The following is a 22,201-nucleotide window of genomic DNA, read 5'->3' as shown; positions in this document are numbered from 1 at the left end:
AAGGACAGCAATTGTTCATAGTGATAGTCACTCGAAGTGGGTAGAGGTATTTCCGATGCGGACAATAACAACAAGCAAAACACTAGACAATTTGCGAATATTATTTTCTTCATACGGCCTCCCAGAAGAAATTGTGTCTGATAATGGGCCGCAATTTTGTTCAGAAGAGTTCACACAGCTCATGAGCAGAAATGGTGTGAAACATACCAAAGTTTCACTGTACCACCCTGCTTCAAATGGTGTAGCAGAGCACACAGTCCAAATTGCCAAACGTGCCCTCATCAAGCAAATGTTAGATCCAAAACATTTGGGTGTTCTTGTACATGAGTCACTGAAAGTGAATGTGCAGGTGCAGCAAGCCATTAGGAAGGCAAATGGAATGCTGGCCTTCATTACAAGAGGATTTGAGTACAGGAGTAAAGAAGTCTTACTCCAATTATATAGGGTCTTGGTGAGACCATACCTGGAGTACTGTGTACAATTTTGGTCTCCTTACCTAAGGAAGGATATACTTGCCATAGAGGGAGTGCAACGATGGTTCACGAGATTGATTCCTGTGATGGTCTGTCGTATGAGAAGAGATTGAGTAAAGTAGGCCTGTATTCTCTTGAATTCAGAAGAATGAGGAGGGACCTCATTGAAGCATACAAAATCATTACAGGGCTTGATAGGGTGGATGCTGGGAGAATGTTTCACTTGGCTGGGGAGTCTAGAACCAGGAGCCACAGCCTCAGGATAAAGGGTAGGCCATTCAGGACTGAGATGAGAAGAAATTTCTTCACACAGAGGGTGGTGAATCTTTGGAATTCTCTACCCCAGAGGGCTGTGGAGGCTCGGTCATTGGGCCAGAAATTCCAGGCCAGAAGCGTGAGTGCGGTCGGCTTACTCACGCTTCTGGCCGTTGGAAATGCCGGCATTCAGCATGAACAGCGCATGCGGGGAACGCCGGCATTTCCAGACCTCGAGCGCGTGCGACTGCACAGGCAGCGCTTGCGCAGTGAACTTCGTGGATTTCATTCATGAAATCCGTGAGGTTAAGTCCTTAGAAGTTACACTGAAAAAAAGCAAGTGTAAAGTGGTTCATTGGCTGCGGAGGAAGATATATTTTATCGTGGAGCTTTTGAAATGCAATATTTTTGTTTGGGAAAGGGAGGGAAGTTATTTTAAGAAATTTTAAGTAAGTTTTAAAGTTAAAATTTTTTTTTTTTTTTTAAAGGGTTTTCAGAACGGTAGGTAGAAGGAGCAATTGTGGCTGTGTGAATGGAATGTGAGAATGAGTTATGTATGTATGTCCACATATATTCCTTTACGTATATGTATGTATGTTTTATATTCCTTTACTATGAATGTATGTTTTTAATTATGATTTTCCAATAAGTTACTTTCTCTGAAAGTCATAATTAAATAATACATTCATACACATAAGTAAAGGAATATATACATAACACGCAAAGGAATATATACAGACATACATACTTTCAGAAGCTCCACGATAAGAAATATCTTCCTCTGTAGCAACTGCACCCATGCTTTTTTCATGTGTAAGTTGTAATGACTGGACCTCACTGAAAGCATTAATGAAAGCGGCGAATTATACTGCGCACGCGCTGCCTGTGCAGTCGCACGCGTTCTGCCTCTGAACCCCTTCGTTCAGAGGACAGAAAATGCCGGTTTTCCCCACATGCACTGTGCATGCTGAAAACCGGCATTTCATCCGGCCAGATGCGTAAGTACCCCGACCGTACTAGCGCATTTGGAAGGGAATTATTGGGCCAACATTTTACATGTCAATAAAATAAAAAATTTAACACTTGCACGACTTGCCCCCTCGCATCTGCGACTGAGGGTCCAAGGAGGTGCATTGCGCAAGAGGTCATCATCGCACGTATCCTCACACTGTTCCCTTTGGGGAACTGTATGAAGTGGTGGAAGGATTTATGGCCGTGATTAACGCTCATTCCGTGACCGTAACCATCTTTGAACCAGCCATTAGGGTGGTTAGTCCTATGGCGGGAGGGTTTTACGGGCTCCCACAACCCATCTGAGGGGGGGGGGGCCACCAACACCCACGGACGCAAGTATCCCGCTGGATGTCCACCCAGAATTTAAAGTTGGAGCTCCGACTCCACTTGCCGGGACTGTCTGGAGTGGGGTTCAAAACCCTACTCCTTCTGGCCCAGCGGCGGGGATGCTTACTGCTACGCAAAAGGCCCACTCCGCACAAAAGGTGACACCCATACGTTTCCTGCGCCTTTTCCCTCCCCGTGACTGGAGCCCTATGCTGCCATTTCACGTTGCTAATCGGATTGGGCGTTTGTCATAGCGGTAGGATCCCCGCCGCTGGGCCAGATCAGGGTAGGGTTTCGAACCCCGCTCCAGACAGTCCCGGCAAGTGGAGTCGGAGCTCCGGCTCTAAATTCTGGGTTGACATCCAGTGGGATATTTGCGTCCGTGGGTGTGGGTGGCCCCCCCTCCTTGTATAGCTTGTGGGAGCCCGTAAAACCCTCCCGCCATAGGACTAACCGCCCTAATGGCTGGTTCAAAGATGGTTACGGTCACGGAATGAGCGTTAATCACGGCCATAAATCCTTCCACCACTTCATACAGTTCCCCAAAGGGAACAGTGTGAAGACACGTATGACGACGACATTGCTAAATAAATAAATGGAATTAAAAAAATTCTTTTAGGGCTTTTAAAAGTCTTTAAATTGCTTTAATTCTCTTTAAAACTACTTCAGATTACTCAAAATAATGTAAACATTTTAAAAAGTTTATAAAAGTTACCAAAATCTTCAAAAAACTTCCAAAAACCTATTTAAACTGCTGCTTTGCATGTAAAAAAGCAAAGCAGCTTGACAGAAACATTGGGGGCGTGTCCAGTGAAACTGAGACCTCAAGGGGCGTGTCTCACTTACACTGCACGCTCCTGGGTCCGCGCTGGCTGCACTCCTGGGCGGCGTGACGTCATACGCTGCCCAGGAATGTGCTTTCTATTTCTCCAAGTTCAGGCGTCCCTGGAGCTGATCGGCAGGAGCGCGGGGTAAGTGCAAATACGGGGCTTGCACGCGCTGCAAGCCCCGTTCTGGAATTTCTGGCCCATTGGGTATATTCAAAACAGAAGTCGATAGATTTCTGACTAGTAAGGGCATCAAGGGATATGGCGATAGGGCCGGTGAATGGAATTGAGGCAGAAGATCAGCCATGATCTAGTTGAATGGCGGAGCAGGCTCGAAGGGCCGAATGGCCTACTCCTGCTCCTATTTCTTATGTTCTTATAAAACGAAAGAAACGTCAGTTGTAGTTGGACCACAAACTGGCAAATTTTCTGATTACCTATCGGAATACTCCTCATACGACTACTGGTAGAAAACCAGAAGAGTTGTTTCTCAAACGACAGCTACGAAGCAGGTTCTCGTTGTTAAAGCCAAACTTGGCACAGTCTGTAGAAGAGAAACAATCAAGGCAGAAAGAGAGTCATGATTGTATTGATTTCTTTGTGGGTTCAATGACGAGACATTTATGAAAGAGAATGACTTTTAATCTAAAGCTTGTTCAACTCTTTTATACAGCTTTTACAGGAGACACGATGCTTGTGATGCATCTAGAACGAAACCGAAACTAAACTAACTGCCTTGCTTCTCTCGGTCACATGCCCTCTGCTGGTCAGGCACAAGCAATCAATACATGCAAACATGCTATTAAGGCATCATAATCGAACAGGCAAATACCATCTCTATTTGCTGATATCATTACAATGATATAGGTAGAGTTAGAGAGAGAAGTGTGAAGTTGAACCAGAAGGTTAGAGTGAAGAACCATCACCATAAATGGTTAAAGTGGTTACCAGGAAAAGTAGTGAAGATAGGTGGCCTTCGCACATATTTGGTCAAGATTTTTGATCATGGAAAGGTTAGGTTTGTTCACATTGATCATATCTTACCTACAGATGTGGAAGGAGTTGAAAGCTGGGATGATTCAATTTAATCTGATGAGTCAGATAGTCTTGTTACAAGTACAGTACCAGTAGCAAATCCTACATCAGGCGTAACAAAAACAAATCCAAGACAAAGTCAGAATTTAAGTCTGAGCCTGAGTCAGGCAGACAAACAGTCTGAAAGTGTAAAGAGTCCAAATGTAGATCAAGGTCAGCCCTTGGAGAAAAATGCTTCTCAGGCTCAGCCTAGAATGAGTGAAAGTTCTGTTCAAGATAGAAGGTATCCTCTTCAAAATAGAAAACCAGTGGTAAAGTTTAATCTGTAAATATGGAAAATAAGTTCATATATTTTGTTTGTGTAACAGAATTCTATAGTAGAATTTAGAAACATAAAATGGATTCCATTTGAGAAATGTATACCAAGAGTTGTGTATACCATGTAAGTCATGTACAATGATTATTTACTTTGATGAACTTCTTCAATAAGGAGGGAGAATTGTAATAGTGCCACCTGGTGAACTACTGATGTATATTAATAATAAAGCATGGGCAGTACATTTCTTACTGGAAGCCATGTTGTGCAGTTGTATATATATGCTGTGTCCCAAGATATCACTCTGTTTAACTACTTAAAAAGCTAAAGGGAAGTTGATGGTATTCTGCACCCATTTCAAGCTGGATTTGAGCAGTAATTATGTGCACAGTGCAGCATACAATGCTGGCAAACCTGTGAATATGGTGCAGCAAATGAAACATTGGGTCTTTAGATTACAGACAGGTGTGAGCTGGAAGTATGCCCTGCCGTTGTTTATTCACATCTTATTATCTCTAAAGCAGATTTTTCTGTCTCTTCTTTTCCTTGATGATGTTTGTTTTCTTCTCAGGCCTTTTCTGAATTACCAGAGAATGTACTATGTCTTCATGCAGATGCTCTCAACAGGGCCGGCCTGGTTTGGGATTATCCTGCTAATAACAGTCAGCCTCCTTCCGGATGTAGTTAAAAAAGTGATCTGCAGGCAGCTTTGGCCAACAGCAGCGGAGAAAGTTCAGGTAACGTTCAGTGGGTGGCATCAGAAGTTAACAGTAATTGAGAGCAGCAATTGCTGTCTGAGTGTGCAATACATCGCAACTGGCAATGAACATATTGATGCTTTTCATTCAGGTAAAAGACAAAAATAGACTGTGGGAGAAATGTTGTTCAGTGTTTCACTAAACTCACAGCTGTTTGGTACCCAACAGATTAATTGAGCGTTAAGTTTAAAGAATGTGGATACATACTGAATTGTATATTACTTTTAATTATGCGGCACTCAGAGAGCAAATAGCCATTACTCTGTGATTGGCAGATAGCTGTAGCTCAGACAGTTTAGCCCTGAATTTCCTCAGGCCCTGGGGAGTAATCTGGGCAAGTGAGGGATGGGAAATAGGATCAGACAAAGTTGACATTAGGTCTAATCCCCAGAGCAGACGCTGAGAGTTTCCTCTGAGGGAAGTGCGGAGTGGGCAGTAGTTTCAGCTGCCGTTAGAATCCTGTGTGCAAAGGAGGCAGGGCCGGTGGGTCAACATTTGCTACTGCTGTGTCTGCCCCGAATGAATTGGGCACCAGCAAGATACTGGTGTTCGGTTGTGTGGAGCAGCATAAGTGAGGCCCGCAGGATGTGCCAAACTCGGGTCAGGTCCTGGAAGGAACACACCTGTATAAAGGGGACAATTTCAAATTGAAACTACTGTTTAAACCTGCTGCTACCTGCTTAGCTCTCAAGCAACTAGCAAGTACCTCATTTTGTTCCCCTGCACCTCCCTGGCAGGTGCTCAAGATGTACCAATACTAGCACAATGCCTACTTATATTTTGATTTCCTGGCCCCAGAAACTCTCAGCAGGGTTGCACGCGGAGTCAGGATCCCAGGTCAACGGCAGGGTTGCAGGTCGTCAGAAGGATTACAGTTTGTAGGTTGTTAGCAGGGTTAAAGTCGTAGGTTGCCAGCAGGATGCGATTCCAGCTCGGCCATAGTTACCGTGGAAAAGTGGGATGGTCGGTTTTTGTCCCGATTATTTCTGATATTCTTGCGTCAAAGAATTGGATAGAATCCCTCGGGAATTTGAAGCACTTTTGCTTCTTCGTTATATCCATTACAAGTGGGTCCAAGTGTAGTGTTGAAGTTAAACTGCCTGTGGTTGAACTTCACTAATTAAAGAAACCCAGAACACTTGCCCTACATTAGTAGAAATAAACATTCACACCAACCTTACCTTGTTGAATAGCCTCAATTGCCTCTCAAATTGGCTCCAATGTTCTGCTAGCTTTTTGTCCAATGCTGTAGCAATAGGTTGTACTTGCCGCTGGACTGCTTCTGCTGCTGATGTTGCTCAACGACCTTTGCTATGCCAGTACCTGCTCAGGTCTTGTGGCCATGGACTCTGCTCCACTCCATACTGCCTTTCTGATATTCCTCATCACTGGCTGGCTCTTCATGCTGCCCAACAACTTCCTCATCTCCACCAGTCTCCTGAATTACTCTTCTACCTTCTTCAGCTTCCTGGTCTTCAGTACTCTAGCCTCCTGGATTTTACTCCGCCTCCTCCATTGGTCTCTGGATCTTCTGATCTTCATTGCTAGCACCTGTAACTCCTTTGCAGCTCTGATGGACCCTGGATTTACTTGTGCTGGATCTACTGCCACTGGTTCTTAGTCGACTCTCCACTCCTTTATTGGCTCCCTGAATCCACTAGATTTTCCAGTTGCAACCTCTGCCAGTGCATTGGCTGACTGTCTGCTACCTTTGCCCTTCCCTTGCAAGTGTTCCCAAATCCACTTTTGCTCTTCTATCATCTCCAAACCAGACCTCTCTCCTTATGACTGATAGCTGCTCAAAGCTCTTCCTCACACCGTCTTCAAGTGGTGTACACTGCCTCCTGCTCCTCCCTCTCTCATTTGGGGCTATTTTATATACCCTCTTCTCTGCCCTCAGTTTTAAGCCTTCTTTTGTGTAAATCTCCATCTTACCATCAAAAAGTAATTCAGGCTTACTTTTGTAACCACTTGCCCCAAGTCACCTACTCTTATTCCCCTTTCTCTGGCCCTTCCTGGAATCTGCTCACTCATCCAACCTTTCAACTCCACCTTCTCCAACATCCAATGTTTAGTGATCCCAACTCCAACATCCATTACTCCTCAGTCTATTTTATCTCCTGCTGCCATCCCAGTCTTGAATCTTTGTAAATGAGTCATAGCTTTGCCTTGTGTCTTGCTTGGCATTCTCCGCCAGGCCCATTGTGACAGCCATCATTGCCTTTCTGTGAGTAGTAGCCTCAACTACCCATCCATCTTCTCTCCTTGTCCATCTCATCCAACATGCTCCTCAAGAGGTAATCTCTTCACCTTCCTTCTCATTCCAGTTACTCAACCCATTGCCCAGAGACCTCCAAGGACTCTGCTACCAGATCTACAATCATTAACCCTTTCTGTATTTCTCTCTAGAATGGTCACTCACTCACAAACAAGGTGCTCTCTGTCCATGAGCCATGACACTGACCTTCTGACACTGATCAAAACATGGCTCAGGGGGTGATGATTCCCTCTTTTCTGCACTGAAACAGCCACAAAAAAGCCACGAGTAACATTATATGTGACTGTTGTGCATTATCCCTCCTTTTGGATGAGTCCACAGCATTGGACACGATCAACCAAGCCATCCTTTCCAGTACCTCTGCTTTGTTGTCCAGCTCCATGGGGTAGCCCTCACATAGTTACAGTCCTTACTTTCTCAGCACCAGAGCATCCCCAGCATTAGCTTCCCTTCCCACCTCAGGAGTCCCCCAAGGATCCTTCCTTGGCCCCCTCCTCTTCCCCATCTACATGTTGCCCCTTGGTGACACCTTCTGCATAGAATCATAGAAAGTTACAGCACGGAAGGAGGCCATTTCGGCCCATCCTGTCCACGCCGGCCAACAAAGAACTGTCCAGCCTAATCCCACTTCCCAGCTCTTGGCTCGTAGCCCTGCAGGTTAGAGAATCCCAAGTGCACATCCAAATGTGGTTAGGGTTCCTGCCTCTACCACCCTTTCAGGCAGTGAGTTCCAGACCCCCACAACCCTCAGGGTGAGGAAATTTCCCCTCAAATCCCCTCTAAACTTTCCCCCAATTACTTTAAATCTGTGCCCCCTGGTTTTTGACCCCTCTGCTAAGGAAAATAGGTTCTTGTATCTACTTTATCTATGCCCCTCATAATTTTATACACCTCAATAAGGTCCCCCCTCAGCCTCCTCTGTTTCAAGGAAAACAGACCCAGCCTATCCAGTCTTTCCTCATTGCTAAGATTCTCTACTCCTGGCAACATCCTTGTAAATCTCCTCTGTACCCTCTCTAGTGCAATCACATCTTTCCTGTAATGTGGTGACCAGAACTGCACGCAGTACTCTAGCTGAGGCCTGACTAGTGTTTTATACAGTTGAAGCATAACCCCCCCCCCCCGCTCTTGTATTCTATGCCACGGCTAATAAAGGCAAGCATTCCGTATGCCTTCTTAACTACCTTATCTACCTGGCCTGCTACCTTCAAGGGTCTGTGGACATGCATTCCAAGGTCCCTTTGTTCCTCTACACTACTCAGTGTCCTACCATTTAATGTGTATTCCCTTTCCTTGTTAGCCCTCCCCAAATGCATTACCTCACACTTCTCCGGATTTAATTCCATTTGCCACTGTCCTGCCCACCTGTCCAATTTATTGATATCTTCCTGCAGTCTACAGCGTTCTTCTTTAGTATCAACCACACAGCCGATTTTAGTATCATCTACAAACTTCTTAATCATACCCCTATATTCAAGTCTTGATCATTGATATATATCACAAAAAGCAAAGGACCTAGTACTGAGCCCTGCGGAACCCCACTGGAAACAGCTTTCCAGTCACAAAAACACCCTTCGACCATTACCCTCTGCTTCCTGCCTCTGAGCCAGTTTTGAATCCAACTTGAACTTTGCCCTGGATTCCATGGGCTTTTAACTTCGTGACCAGTCTGCCATGTGCAACCTTATCAAAAGCCTTGCTGAAGTCCATATACACTACATCAAACACACTACCCTCATCTACCCTCCTTGTTACCTCCTCAAAAAATTCAATCAAGTTTGTCAGACACGACCCTCCCTTAACACATCTGTGCTGACTATCCTTGATTAATCCGTGTCTTTCTAAATGAAGATTTATCCTGTCCTTCAGAATTCTTTCCAATAAGTTTCCCACCACTGAGGTTAGGCTGACTGGCCTGTAATTACTTCGTCTATCCTTTTCTCCCTTTTTAAACAAGGGTGCCACATTAGCAATCCTCCAGTCCTCCAGCACCACACCTGAAGCCAGAGAGGATTGAAAAATGATGGTCAGGGCCTCTGCTATTTCCTCTTTTGCTTCGCTTAACAGCCTGGGATACATTTCATCCAGGCCTGGGGATTTATCCACTTTTCAAGCTGCTAAATCCCTTAATACTTCCTCTCACTATGTTTATTTCATCTAATATTTCACACTCCTTCCCCCTGATAGCAATGTCTGCTTCGCCCCTATCCTTTGTGAAAACAGACGCAAAGTATTCATTAAGAACCCTACCGACGTCTCCCGCCTCCACACACACATTACCCTCATGATCTCTAATAGGCCCTACCCTTTCTTTAGTTATCCTCTTACTCTTAACATATTTATAAAACATCTTTGGGTTTTCCTTGATTTTACTTGCCAAGAATTTTTCATGCTCTCTCTTTGCTTTCCTAATATCCTTTTTAATTGAACCCTTGACTTTCTGTACTCCTCTAAAGATTCTGGAGTATTTAGCCCGTGGTATCTGGCATACGCCTCCCTTTTTTTTCTTTATCCTACCCTGTATGTCCCTAGACACCCAGGGGGCTCTAGATTTGTTAGTCCCACCTTTTTTCTTTAAGGGCACATATTTGGTCAGAACCCTCCGGACCTCCTCCTCGAATGCCTCCCACTGCTCTGACACTGATTTACCTTCAAGTAGCTGTTTCCAGTCCACTATGGCTAAATCCCCTCTGAGTTTAGCAAAATTAGCTTTTCCCCAATTTAGAATTTTTATTCCTGGTCTATCCTTGTCCTTTTCCATAACTACCTTAAATCTAACAGAATTATGGTCACTAGCACCAAAATGTTCCCCCACTGATGCGCCTTCTACCTGCCCAGCTTCATTCCTTAAAACTAAGTCCAGAACCGCCGCCTCCCTTGTTGGGCTTGCTACATACTGGCTAAAAAAGTTCTCCTGGACGCAGGTGAGGAGTCAGCCTCGATATGTATGCCAATGATATGTAAAGCAATAGAAGCACTGCCTGGAGCTTGGGGTTCTCAGCAGCAGAGCTCTATTTGCATTGTGAAGACCAAAGCCATTGGGCTGGATTTTCATTTGGGAGGCAGGACTACAACTTTCGGGGTTGTAGTCCCGCCTCCATCGAGATGTGGCCAATCCACGTGATTTTAACTCGATTGACCTTGTTGAGCCCGCCCAGCGGGCTCAGCAGGCCAATTAAGGGCCACCCGGCAACAGGTGACATCACAGACTGAAATTTCATCTGTCAAGAGGTTTTGACAGATGAAATATCAGTGTTTCACAGCTGTTTGAAGCTGCCAAACACTGACAGTCTTACTTCTAACCTGAGTCCTTCTCCACAGACTCAGTTAGAAATCTCTCCTGCACAGAAAGCTGAAGGTAGTCACTTTGACAGTTCGCAGCCATTCTGCTTTCTGTGCCGGTGAGATGAGGGACTCCCAAGACCTAAAGGAAGGAAGGCTGAAAAGGAAAGAAAAGGTCATTTAAATTTCTTTAATCACTTTAGACACACCAAACGCACTTACCTTTGCACTCATACACACATCACTCACCTGAACACCGACATCTCGACCCCTCCAAGTCCTTCAACCCGACGGCCCGCCTCCTCTAACTTGGTGTGGTTTGGAGCCGTCGGGAATCCCACACTTCAACCTTAACAATAGGGATTAGGCTAAAAACTGCCTGTTAACTACCTGTTAATTGGCACTAATCCCTTCCTGCCTCGGGTAGGCGGGTCCCAGTGCGGGGCGGGTACCCACCTCCTTGGAAACTGGCATGGAGGCGGGTTTGGGTGCGGGATGGGGTCGGGACCCCTGATTTCAGGATTTTAACCCCCCACGCCTCCAATCCCGACTCCACGGCCCAATGAAAATCCTGCCTTTTGTCGTCAGTCCCCGCCACAAACTCTGTTCCCTAGCCATTGTCAACCTGGCAACTGTCTGAGGCTGAACCAGACTTTTCGCAACCTTGGTGTTGTATTTGACCCCGAGATGAGCTTCCGACCACACATCCGCGGCATCACTAAGACCCCCTACTTCCACCTCCAGAACATTGCCCAACTCCACCCCTGCCTCAGCTCATCTGCCGCTGAAACCCTCTTTCATGTCTTTGTTACCCCTAGACTTCACTATTCCAATGGTCGCCTGGCTGGCCTCCCACGTTCTACCCTCTGTAAACTTGAGGTCATCTAAAACTCAGCTGCCCGTGTCCTAACTCGCACCCAAGTCCCGTTCAGCCATCACCCCTGTGCTCATTGACATACATTATCTCCTGATTAAGCAATGCCTCAATTTTTAAATTCTCATCCTTGTTTTCAAATCCCTCCATAGTCTTGGCACTCCCTATCTCTGTGACTTCCCCCAGTCTCAAAACCCTCTGAGATATCTGCGCTCCTCCAATTCTGGCATTTTGCGCAGCCACGATTTTAATTGCTCCACCATTAACGGCCATGCCTTCAGCTGCCAAGGCTCTAAGCTCTGGAATTCTTTCCCTAAACCTCTCCACCTCTCTGCCTCCCTCTCCTCCTTTAAGACGCTCCTTGAAGCCTACATAGAATCATAGAGCCATTACGGCACAGATGGAGGCCATTTGGCCCATCGAGTCCATGCCGGCTCTCTCTCTAGAGCAATGCAGTCAGTCCCATTCCCCCGCTCTATCCCCATAGCCCTGCAAGTTTATTTCCCTCAAATGCCTATCCAATTTCCCTTTGAAATCATTGATCGTCTCCGCTGCCACCACCCTTCTCGGCAACGAGTTTCAGATCATTAGCTCTCGCTGCGTAAAAAAGAACACAAGAAACAGGAGCAGGAGTCGGCCATTCAGCCCATCGAGCCTGCTCTGCCATTCAATAAGATCATGGCTGATCTTCTACCTCAACTCCACTTTCCTGCACTATACCCATATCCCTTGAGTCCCTTAATATCCAAAAATCTATTGATCTCTGTCTTGAATATACCCAACGACTGAGCCTCCACAGCCCTCTGGGGTAGAGAATTCCAAAGATTCACCATTGTCTCAGTGAAAAAAATTCTCCTCATCTCAGTCCTAAATGGCCGACCCCTTATTCTGAGACTGTGACTCCTGGTTCTAGACTCCCCAGCCATGAGAAACATCCTCCCTGCATCTACCCTGTCGAACCCTGTAAGAATGTTGTATGTTTCAAAGAGATCACCTCTCATTCTTCTAAACTCCAGAGAATATAGGCCTAGTCTACTTAATCTGTCCTCATAGGACAATCCCCCCATCCCAAGAACCAGTCTGGTGAACCTTCATTGCACTCCCTCTATGGCAAGTACATCCTTCCTTCGGTAAGGAGACCAAAACTGCACACAGTACCCCAGGTGTGGTCTCACCAAGACCCTGTATAACTGTAGTAAGACATCCTTGCTCTTGTACTCAAATCCTCTTGCAATGAAGGCCAACATACCATTTGCCTTCCTAACTGCTTGCTGCACCTGCATGTTTGCTTTCAGTGACTAGTGTACAAGAACACCCAGGTCCCTTTGTACATCAGCATTTCCCAATCTAGCACCATTTAATTAATACTCTACCTTTCTGTTTTTCCTACCGAAGTGGATATCTTCACATTTATCCATGTTATACTGCATCTGCCATGTATTTGTCCACTCACTCAACTTGTCTAAATTGCCTTGAAGCCTGTTGCATCCTCCTCACAACTCACAATCCCACCTAGTTTCTTGTCGTCAGCAAACTTGGAAATATTACATTTGGTTCCCTCATCCAAATCATTGATATATATTGTGAATAGCTGGTGCCCAAGCACTGATCCCTGCGGTACCCCACTAGTCACCGCCTGCCACCCTGAAAAAGACCCATTTATTCCTACTCTCTGTTTCCTGTCTGTTAACCAATTTTCAATCCATGCCAGTATATTACCCCCAATCCCATGTGCTTTAATTTTGCACACTAACCTCTTATGTGGGACTTTACCAAAGGCCTTCTGAAAATCCAAATACACCACATCCACTGGTTCTCCCTTATCTATTCTACCAGTTATATCCTCAAAAAAAAAACTCCAGTAAGTTTGTCAAACATGATTTCCCTTTCATAAATCCATGTTGACTTTATCTAATCCCGTTGATATTTTCCAAGTGTCCTGTTATCACATCCTTTATAATAGATTCTAGCATTTTCCCTACTACTGATGTTAGGATAACCAGTCTGTAGTTCCCTGTTTTCTCTCTCCCTCCTTTTTTAAATAGTGGGGTTACATTTGCCACCCACCAATCTGCAGGAACTGTTCCATAATCTACAGAATTTTGGAAGATGACAACCAATGGATTGACTATTTCCTTGGCTATCTCTTTTAGTACTCTGGGATGCAGATTATCAGGCCCTGGGGATTTATCAGTTTTTAAGTCCCATTAATTTCTCCAGCACACTTTTTTTTTACTAATACTAATTTCCTTTAATTCCTCCTTCTCACTGGACCCTTGGTCCCCTAGCATTTCTGGGAAGTTATTTGTGTCCTCTTCCGTGAAGACAGAACCAAAGTATTTGTTTAATTGCCCTGCCATTTCCTTGTTCCCCATTATAAATTCTCCCATTTCTGACTGTAAGGGACCTACATTTGTCTTCGCTAATCTTATTCTTTTTACATACTTGTAGAAGCTTTTACAATCCGCTTTTATGTTCCTTGCAAGTTTACTCTCATACTCTATTTTTCCCCTCTTAATCAATCTCTTTGTCCTTTTTTGCTGAACTCTAAACTGCTCCCAATCCTCAGGCTTGCTACTTTTTCTGGCAAATGTATATGACTCCTCTTTGGATCTAATACTATCCTTAATTTCTTTTGTTAGCCATGGTTCGGCCGCTTTTCTTTTTGTGTTTTTGCGCCAGAAAGGAACGTATAACTGTTGCAATTCATGCATTCGTTCCTTAAATGTTAGCCATTGTCTATCCACCGTCATGCCTTTTAATGAAGCTCCCCAATCTATCATAGCCAACTCACTCCTCATACCATCGTAGTTTCCTTTGTTTAGATTTAGGACCCCAGTTTCAGATTGAACTTCTTCACTTTCCATTTCAATGAAGAATTCTATCATGTTATGGTCACTCTTCCCTAAAGGACCCTGCTCAACAAGATTATTAATCAACCCCTTCTCATTGCACAATACCCAATCTAGGATAGCCTGTTCCCTAGTTGGCTCCTCAACGTACTGCTCTAAAACATCATCTCGTACACACTCCAGGAATTCATCCTCCACAGTATTATTGCGAATTTGGTTTGGCCAGTCTATATGTAGATTAAAGTCACCCATGATTACTGTAGTACCCTTGTTACATGCATCTCTAATTTCCTGTTAGATGCCATCCCCTACATTACCACTACTGTTTGGAGGCCTATAGACAACTCCCACCAATGTTTTCTGCCACTTGGTGCTTCTCAGCTCCACCCAGACTGATTCTACATCTTGATTTTCTGAGCCAATATCCTCTCTCACTATTGCTCTGATTTTATCCTTTACTAACAAGGCCACCCCACCTCCTTTTTCTTTTTGCCTGTCCTTCCTAAATATTGAATATCCTTGGATATTCAACTCCCAGCCTTGGTCACCCTGCAGCCATGTCTCCGTAATCGTAATTATATCATATCCATTTACATCTATTTGTGCTGTTAATTCATCTACCTTATTACGAATGCTTCATGCATTCAGATACAGTGCCTTTAGATTTGTCTTTTTAACATTTTTAGACACCTTAACTTTTTCATACTAAGGCCCTATTTGTCTTATTACCATTTTTTCTTACCCGGATTCTCTTTGTTAGTGCACTCCTTTGTTTGTATTCTTTGTCCCTTCCTGACACAATCTGGTTATGCTTACCCCAATCACTTTCCTGCACTGCTTCCTTGTATTTTCTCTTTAGCATTCTAGATTTCTCTCCACCAGAACCCTCCCCCTAAAACTGTACACAATACTCCAGGTGTGGTCTCACCAGGGCCCTATATAATTGCAGTAAGACATCTTTACTCTTATACCCAAATCCTTTTGTAATAAAGGCTAACATACCATTTGCTTTCCTAATTGCTTGCTGTACTTGCATGTTTACTTTCAGTGATTTGTGTACAAGGACACCCAGGTCCCTCTGAATACCAACATTTTCCAATCTCACCATTTAAAAAATATTCTGCTTTTCTATTTTTCCTACCAAAGTGGATAACTTCACATTTCTACACACTATATTCCATTTGCTATGTTCTTGCCCACTCACTTAGCCTGTCTATATCCCCTTGAAGCCTCCTTGCATTCTCCTCACAACTTACATTCCCACCCAGCCTTGTATCATCAGCAAACTTGGATAAATTACATTTGGTCCCCCTCATCCAAATCATTGATGTAGATTGTGAATAGCTGAGGCCCAAGCACTGATCCTTGCAGTACCCCACTAGTTACAGCCTGCCAACACGAAAATGACCCGTTTATTCCTAATTTCTGTTTTCTGTCCGTTAACCAATCCTCAATCCATGCTAGTATATTACCCCCAATCCCATGAGCCCTAATTTTGTTTAATAACCTCTTGTGTGGCACCTTATCGAATGCCCTCTGAAAATCCAAATGCACCACATCCACTGGTTCCCCCTTATCTATTCTGCTAGTTATAACCTCAATAAACTGTAACAGATTTGTCAAACACGATTTCCCTTTCATAAATCCATATTGACTCTGCCCAATCCTATTATTATTTTCTAAGCGCCCTGTTACCATGTCCTTAATAATAGATTCTAGCATTTTCCCTACTACTGATGTCAGGCTAACTGGTCTGTAGTTCCCCGTTTTCTCTCCCCTCCTTTCTTAAATAGTGGGGTTACATTTGCCACCTTCCAATCCATCGGAACCGTTCTAGAATCTATGGAATTTGGGAAAATGATAACCAATGCATCCACTATCTCTATAGCCACCTCTTTCAAAAACCTAGGATGTTGGCCATCAGGTCCAGGGGATTTATCAGCTTTCGGGCCCATTAATTTCTCCAGTACTATTTTTTTACTAATAATTTCTTTCAGTTCCTCCTTCTTGCTAGACCCTTGGTTCTCCACTATTCCCGGGAGGTTTTTTGCGTCTTCCTCCGTGAAGGCAGATGCAAAGTATTTGTTTAATTTCTCTGCCATTTCCTTATTCACCATTATAATTTCTCCTGTCTCAGCCTGTAAGGGACCTACATTTACTTTCACTAATCTTTTCCTTTTTACATATCTATAGAAGCTTTTACAGTCTTCACTAGTTTACTCTCTCATTCTATGTTCCCTTTATCAATTTCTTGATCCTCTTTTGCTGAATTCTAAAATCCTCCCAATCCTCAGGCTTACTACTCTTTTTGGCAACATTATAAGTCTCTTCCTTTGATCTAATATGATCTTTAACTTCTTTTGTTAGCCACGGTTGTACCTCTTTTTCTGTGGTGTTTTTGTGGCTTAAGGAATGTATATTTGTTGTAAATTATATATTAATTCTTTAAATGCTAGCCATTGCTTGTCTATTGTCATACCTTTTAATGTGGTTTCCTAATCTACCTTAGCCAACTCGCCCCTCATACCTACATAGTTTGCTTTGTTTAGATTTAAGACCCTAGTTTCGGATTTAACGAAATCACGTTCAAACTCAATATAAAATTCTATCATATTCTGGTCACTCTTCCCTAAAGGCCCCTTTACTACAAGGTTATTAATTAACCCTTTCTCATTTCACAATACTAGATCTAAACTAGCCTGTTCCCTAGTTGGTTCCTCAACATACTGATCTAGAAAACTATCTTGTATACATTCCATGAATTCGTCCTCCGTACTATTACTGCAAATTTGGTTTGCCCAGTCTATATGTAGCTTAGAGTCCTCCATGATTACTGCATTACCCTTGTTACATGCGCCTCTAATTTCCTGATTTATACTCTGCCCTACATAGAAACATAGAAGATAGGAGCAGGAGTAGGCCATTCGGCCCCTCGAGCCTGCTCCGCCATTCAATGCGATCATGGCTGATCATCCAAATTCAGTACCCTGTCCCTGCTTTCTCCCCATATCCCTTGATTCACTTAGCCTTAAGAAATATATCTAACTCCTTCTTGAATATATTTAATGAATTGGCCTCAACTGTCTTCTGTGGTAGAGAATTCCACAGGTTCACCACTCTGAGTGAAGAAATTCCTCCTCATCTCAGTCCTAAATGGCTTACCCCTTATCCTTAGACTGTGACCTCGGGTTCTGGACTCCCCCGCCATTGGGAACAGCTTTCCTGCATCTAGTCTATCTAGTCCTGTTAGAATTTTATAAGTTTCAATGAGATCCCCTCTCATTCTTCTAAACTCTAGCGAATATAAGCCTAATCGACCCAATCTCTCTTCATACGTCATTCCTGCCATCCCAGGTATCAGTCTGGTGAATCTTCGCTGCACTCCCTCCATGGCAAGAACATCCTTCCTCAGATACATTACAACAACAGTTTGGGGGCCTATAAACAATTCCCAGCAATGTTTTCTGCCCCTTGCTGTTTCTTAGCTCCACCCAAACTGACTCTACTTCTTGAATTTCAGAGCTAAGATCCTTTCTCTCTACTGTCTTTATCCCATCTTTTATTATCAGGGCTACTCCTCCTTTTCCATTTTGCCTATCTCTTCTAAAAGTTAAGTATCCTGGAATATTTAGTTTGCAACCTTGGCCACTTTGCAACCACGTCTCTGTAGTGGCTATTAGATCACAGCTATTCATTTCTATCGGTGCTACTAATTCATCTACAGGAAACTTTTTTTTATCTGGCACGGACGGGACCGACGTGGTGCCGGTTCATCAAAAATTCCGGATAACTGAATGCTATAGTAAAAGATAGGGAGAGCTGACAGCTCCATATAAAGCAACAAACCCTGTTGCTTAGCAACAACTGTAGAACAATGGCCACAAGTTCCAAGCATCTCTGTAGCTTAGCAACAGCTGCAGCCATACCCTTGCACAGTAACACATGGAGGAAGGCAAATACAATATGAAGTAAAACCTACTCCTGAATTTTGCCGGTTAACCGAGATTTCCGGTTATTTAGGTGCCAGTAAATCGAAAGTTTCCTGTATTTTGTTGCGAATGCTTCGCGCATTCAGATATAGTGCCTTTAGCTTTGACTTATTTCTATTTTTCCTTGATGTTACCTCAGTCACTGATGCCCTATTACCTTTGTTACTCTCTCTGTCCCTTCCTGACCCACTCTGCTTATTTTTACCCAAAACTCTACTCTGCTCGAGAGCCTTGACATTTCTCTTGCTGCTTTTAAATTCACTCTTTCCTGAATCCTCCCACCCCCTCCCCTTAATTTGTTTAAAGCCCTATCTATTGCCCTAGTTATTCGGTTTGCCCAGACACTGGTCCCAGCCCAGTTTAAGTGGAGCTGGTCCCAACAGAACAGCTCCCTCTTTCCCCAGTACTGGTGCCAGTGCCCCATGAACTGAAACCCATTCCTCCCACACCACCCTGAGCCACGCATTTAAACCTCTAATCTGTTTGACCCTATGCCAATTTGTGTGTGGCTCAGGTAAAAATCCAGAGATTAGTACCTTTGAGATTCTGCTTTTTAATTTGGATCCTAGCTCCTCAAACTCCCTCAGCGGAACCTCATTCCTCATTCTATCTATGTCGTTGGTTCCTATGTGGACCACGACAACTGGATCCTCCCCCTCCCACTCCCACTCCAAGTCCTTCTCCAGCCGCGAGGAGATATCCTTAACCCTGGCACCAGGCAGGCAACACAACCTTCGGAACTCTCGGTCGTGGCTGCAGAGAACAGTATCTATCCCCCCTGACTATACTGTCGCCTACCACTACCACATTCCTTTTTACTCCCCCCACTTGATGGCCTTCTGTACCACGGTGCCATGGTCAGTTTGCCCATCCTCCCTGCAGTCCTTGTTCTCATCCATACATGCAGCAAGTACCTCATACCTGTTGGACAAGGTCAAGGGCTGAGGCTCCTCCATCACTACATCTTGGGTCCCCATACCTTCCTGACTCGCAGTCACACCCTCCTGTCCCTGACCATTGACTATTTCAAAAGTACTGCTTAACCTAAGGGGTCTGACTGCCTCCTGAAACAAAATGTCCAGGTAACGCTCCCCTTCCCTGATGCATCGCAATGTCTGCAGCTTGGACTGCAGCTCATCAACTCTGAGCTGAAGTTCCTCGAACTGCAGACACTTACCACCGATGTGGTTGCTCAGGATCTCATTGGCCTCCACCAACTCCCACATGCTGCAGTTACGACACACCACCTGCACTGCCATCTCTGTCTAACCTTATTTTATTTATATAATTCGTTACAGTATTTATTCAAATTATTTTTACTGTTAATTTTTAGTTTTAATTAGTTAATTTAGTTTGTTATTAATTCAATAAAGTTATAGTAGTTAATACTATCCCAGTTCTGAATTTAATCCACTTACCTAGCCTAGAGAGCAAAAGAGCTGTACTACTCACCAACCAATCACCTGCCTGCTGTCCTGTAGCGTCACTCCTTTTTGTTTAAGCCACCGCTCCCATTCAGGTCCGCGCTGTCTTTTGGTCAGCTCCTCTAATACCTTCTTATTGCTTGGTGTCAAATTTTGCTTGATAACACTCCTGTGAACACCGTGGGACATTTTACTACGTTAAAGGCACCGTATAAATACAAGTTGCTTTGTTGTTGTCAAGCGCGTTTCATTGTGCACAGGCACATCTTCCCGTGCACATTTCAGCCATGTACAGACCGATTTCAGCCATGTACAGGTATGTTTCACCATGTACAGACCCGTTTCAGTCGTGCAATATGCTCGTCTCTGCCATGCACAGTCACGCCTTGGCCTTCCACCTTGCACCATGCACAGGCAAGTTTTACTATCCACGTTTCGGCCCTGTGCAGGCACATTTCAGCTGTGTAACGGGCACGTTTCGAGCCTGCAACAGGCATGTTTCACCATGCACAAGCACATCTTTTCCTTCTGATCCTAGAGACTGCAGTTCTGGTCATGGGTCATTCTTCTCAAGAGCAGTGATGTGTTGTTTCCTGAAATAATGTTTCTTTGAACATTCATTCAACCTGAATTCATTTTTAAAAAGAATAAATAAAAATTACACAACTTTCATTCTGGGGATTGTTAGCAATTTGACAAACTTTTGTGCACAGATTTCTGCATATGTCCTACACAGGTTTCTGTATATGTTGTTCAAGATTTCTATATATGTTGCTCACCACTTTCAGTGTATGTTGTACATAGCTTTCGGCACGTGCTGTGCACAAGTTTCTGCGTGTGTTGTGCACAAGTTTCTGTAGATGTCGTGCACAAGTTTCTGTACATGTTTCTGTAGATGTGCACAAGTTTCTGCACGTGTTGTGCACAAGTTTCTGCACGTGTTGTGCACAAGTTTCTGCACAAACTTCTGTAGACGTGCACAAGTTTCTGCATGTGTTGTACACAAGTTTCTGCATGTGTTCACAAGTTTCTGCATGTGTTGTGCACAAGTTTCTGCATGTGTTGTGCACAAGTTTCTGCATGTGCTGTGCGCAAGTTTCTGCATGTGTTGTGCACAAGTTTCTTCACAAGCTTCTGTAGATGTGCACAAGTTTCTGCATGTGTTGTGCACAAGTTTCTGTATATGTTGTACACAGCTTTCCTTATATGTTGCCTTTAACCAGATTTATCCCTTGTGTTTCTCTCTCCTTCTGCCTTTCTTTCCTCTGCTCCTGACTACTCATCCTCCGTTGTTTGTAAATGAATATTGGCTTCCATGTCCTACTTTCACCTGGAAAATCACAGGCAAAGCGAAAATACCTTTCTGCTGAACAGTCTACCATCTTTATGCTTTCCCAGACTTCCAGTAGTCTAAGTTTCTAAAGGAATAAAGGTGACTCTTCTCTTTATCTTCAAGGTGCGTGAGCGATGGCTTTTCAGTGTAACCATGGTAACTACTGTCAGTGCATGTTTAAAAGAATAACAAACTATCTCTTTAAGAGAGACTCTCCTTGAAATAAATCGGGTAGAACCAAGGCTTTAAACTGTGTACTGATGTCCACAGTGAAACCAAATTTGAAACCTTTGACCTTTGAGCTGTGTGAATGGGAAGTGATTAATTTGGGATTTTTGTGTGATGTGGAGTTTGACCGTATCTAGAATAGTGGCAGAAGCCACTGAGCCTTCGCAATGCGAGAAATTCTCATCCGAGGGAAGGAAAGTTTCTGGGAAGTGAATCGTGGTGCTGATCTTTGTCGGCCGGCGCGGACAAGATGGGCCAAAGGGCCTCCTTCTGTGCTGTAAATTTCTATGATTCTATGACAATAAATGGTGCACTGGGAGTCAGGTGTAAGCTCAGATTCCCAGTTAGCGAAAGCATTTCGAAAATGGTTGTACACTCATGAAAACAATGTGAATTCAGTGGTGAGGTCAGTGACTAATGTACTTCCCCTGGAATCTGTTGTATCCGTATGTTAATGAAGACCCAGAAAGCAGGAGTTGAATTAACAAGTGTTTACTGAACAAAGTCTGGAGGTGAACTAAACTATACAAGACGCAATACAGGCTTATATACCCGAGTGGTCACTACCGGTACTACAGTACACAGGGGCTTCAAAAAAACATAGTTCCTCTTAAAGGTACATACACCACAATTCCTCCCCTTTTAGATAAATAGTACATAATATTTTTAAGTAATCATTAATTAACATTTTTACAAGAACAATAATCTACACATTTGCTGAAGTTAATCAATTACAAATTCAGTCTCTCTGGAGGCTTCCTGACTCGGTCCGGATAACGCCTCGGTGGTGTAGTAGGTTTCGGTGGTGTAGTAGGTTCTTTTGGCAAGGTCGATTCGGCTTGAATGCCAGTGTTGGGTTCATCTGGTTCCAGTATCACCGGATTGGAGGTAGATACTATGGGTATCTCTGCTTCATCATTAGGCATATAGAGTTGT

At 43.9% G+C, this 22,201-nt stretch overlaps 1 protein-coding gene across 1 annotated transcript in view; it reads left to right on the top strand.

The window, feature by feature from the left end:
* Positions 1–22,201, top strand: part of atp11a (ATPase phospholipid transporting 11A) — a 302,919-nt gene that overhangs the window by 242,807 nt on the left and 37,911 nt on the right. The window contains exon 26 of the mRNA XM_085999881.1: positions 4,819–4,984. Coding sequence (XP_085856007.1) covers positions 4,819–4,984 — 166 coding nt within the window. The remainder of the gene's footprint in view (positions 1–4,818; positions 4,985–22,201) is intronic.

The sequence above is a fragment of the Somniosus microcephalus genome, chromosome 10 (genome assembly GCF_052327205.1).
Source record: "Somniosus microcephalus isolate GS21.2 chromosome 10, FLI_Smic_1.0, whole genome shotgun sequence".
NCBI classification, from domain to species: domain Eukaryota; kingdom Metazoa; phylum Chordata; class Chondrichthyes; order Squaliformes; family Somniosidae; genus Somniosus; species Somniosus microcephalus.
The sequence above is the reverse complement of the archived record's forward strand: the minus strand, read 5'-3'. Positions and strand labels throughout refer to the sequence as shown.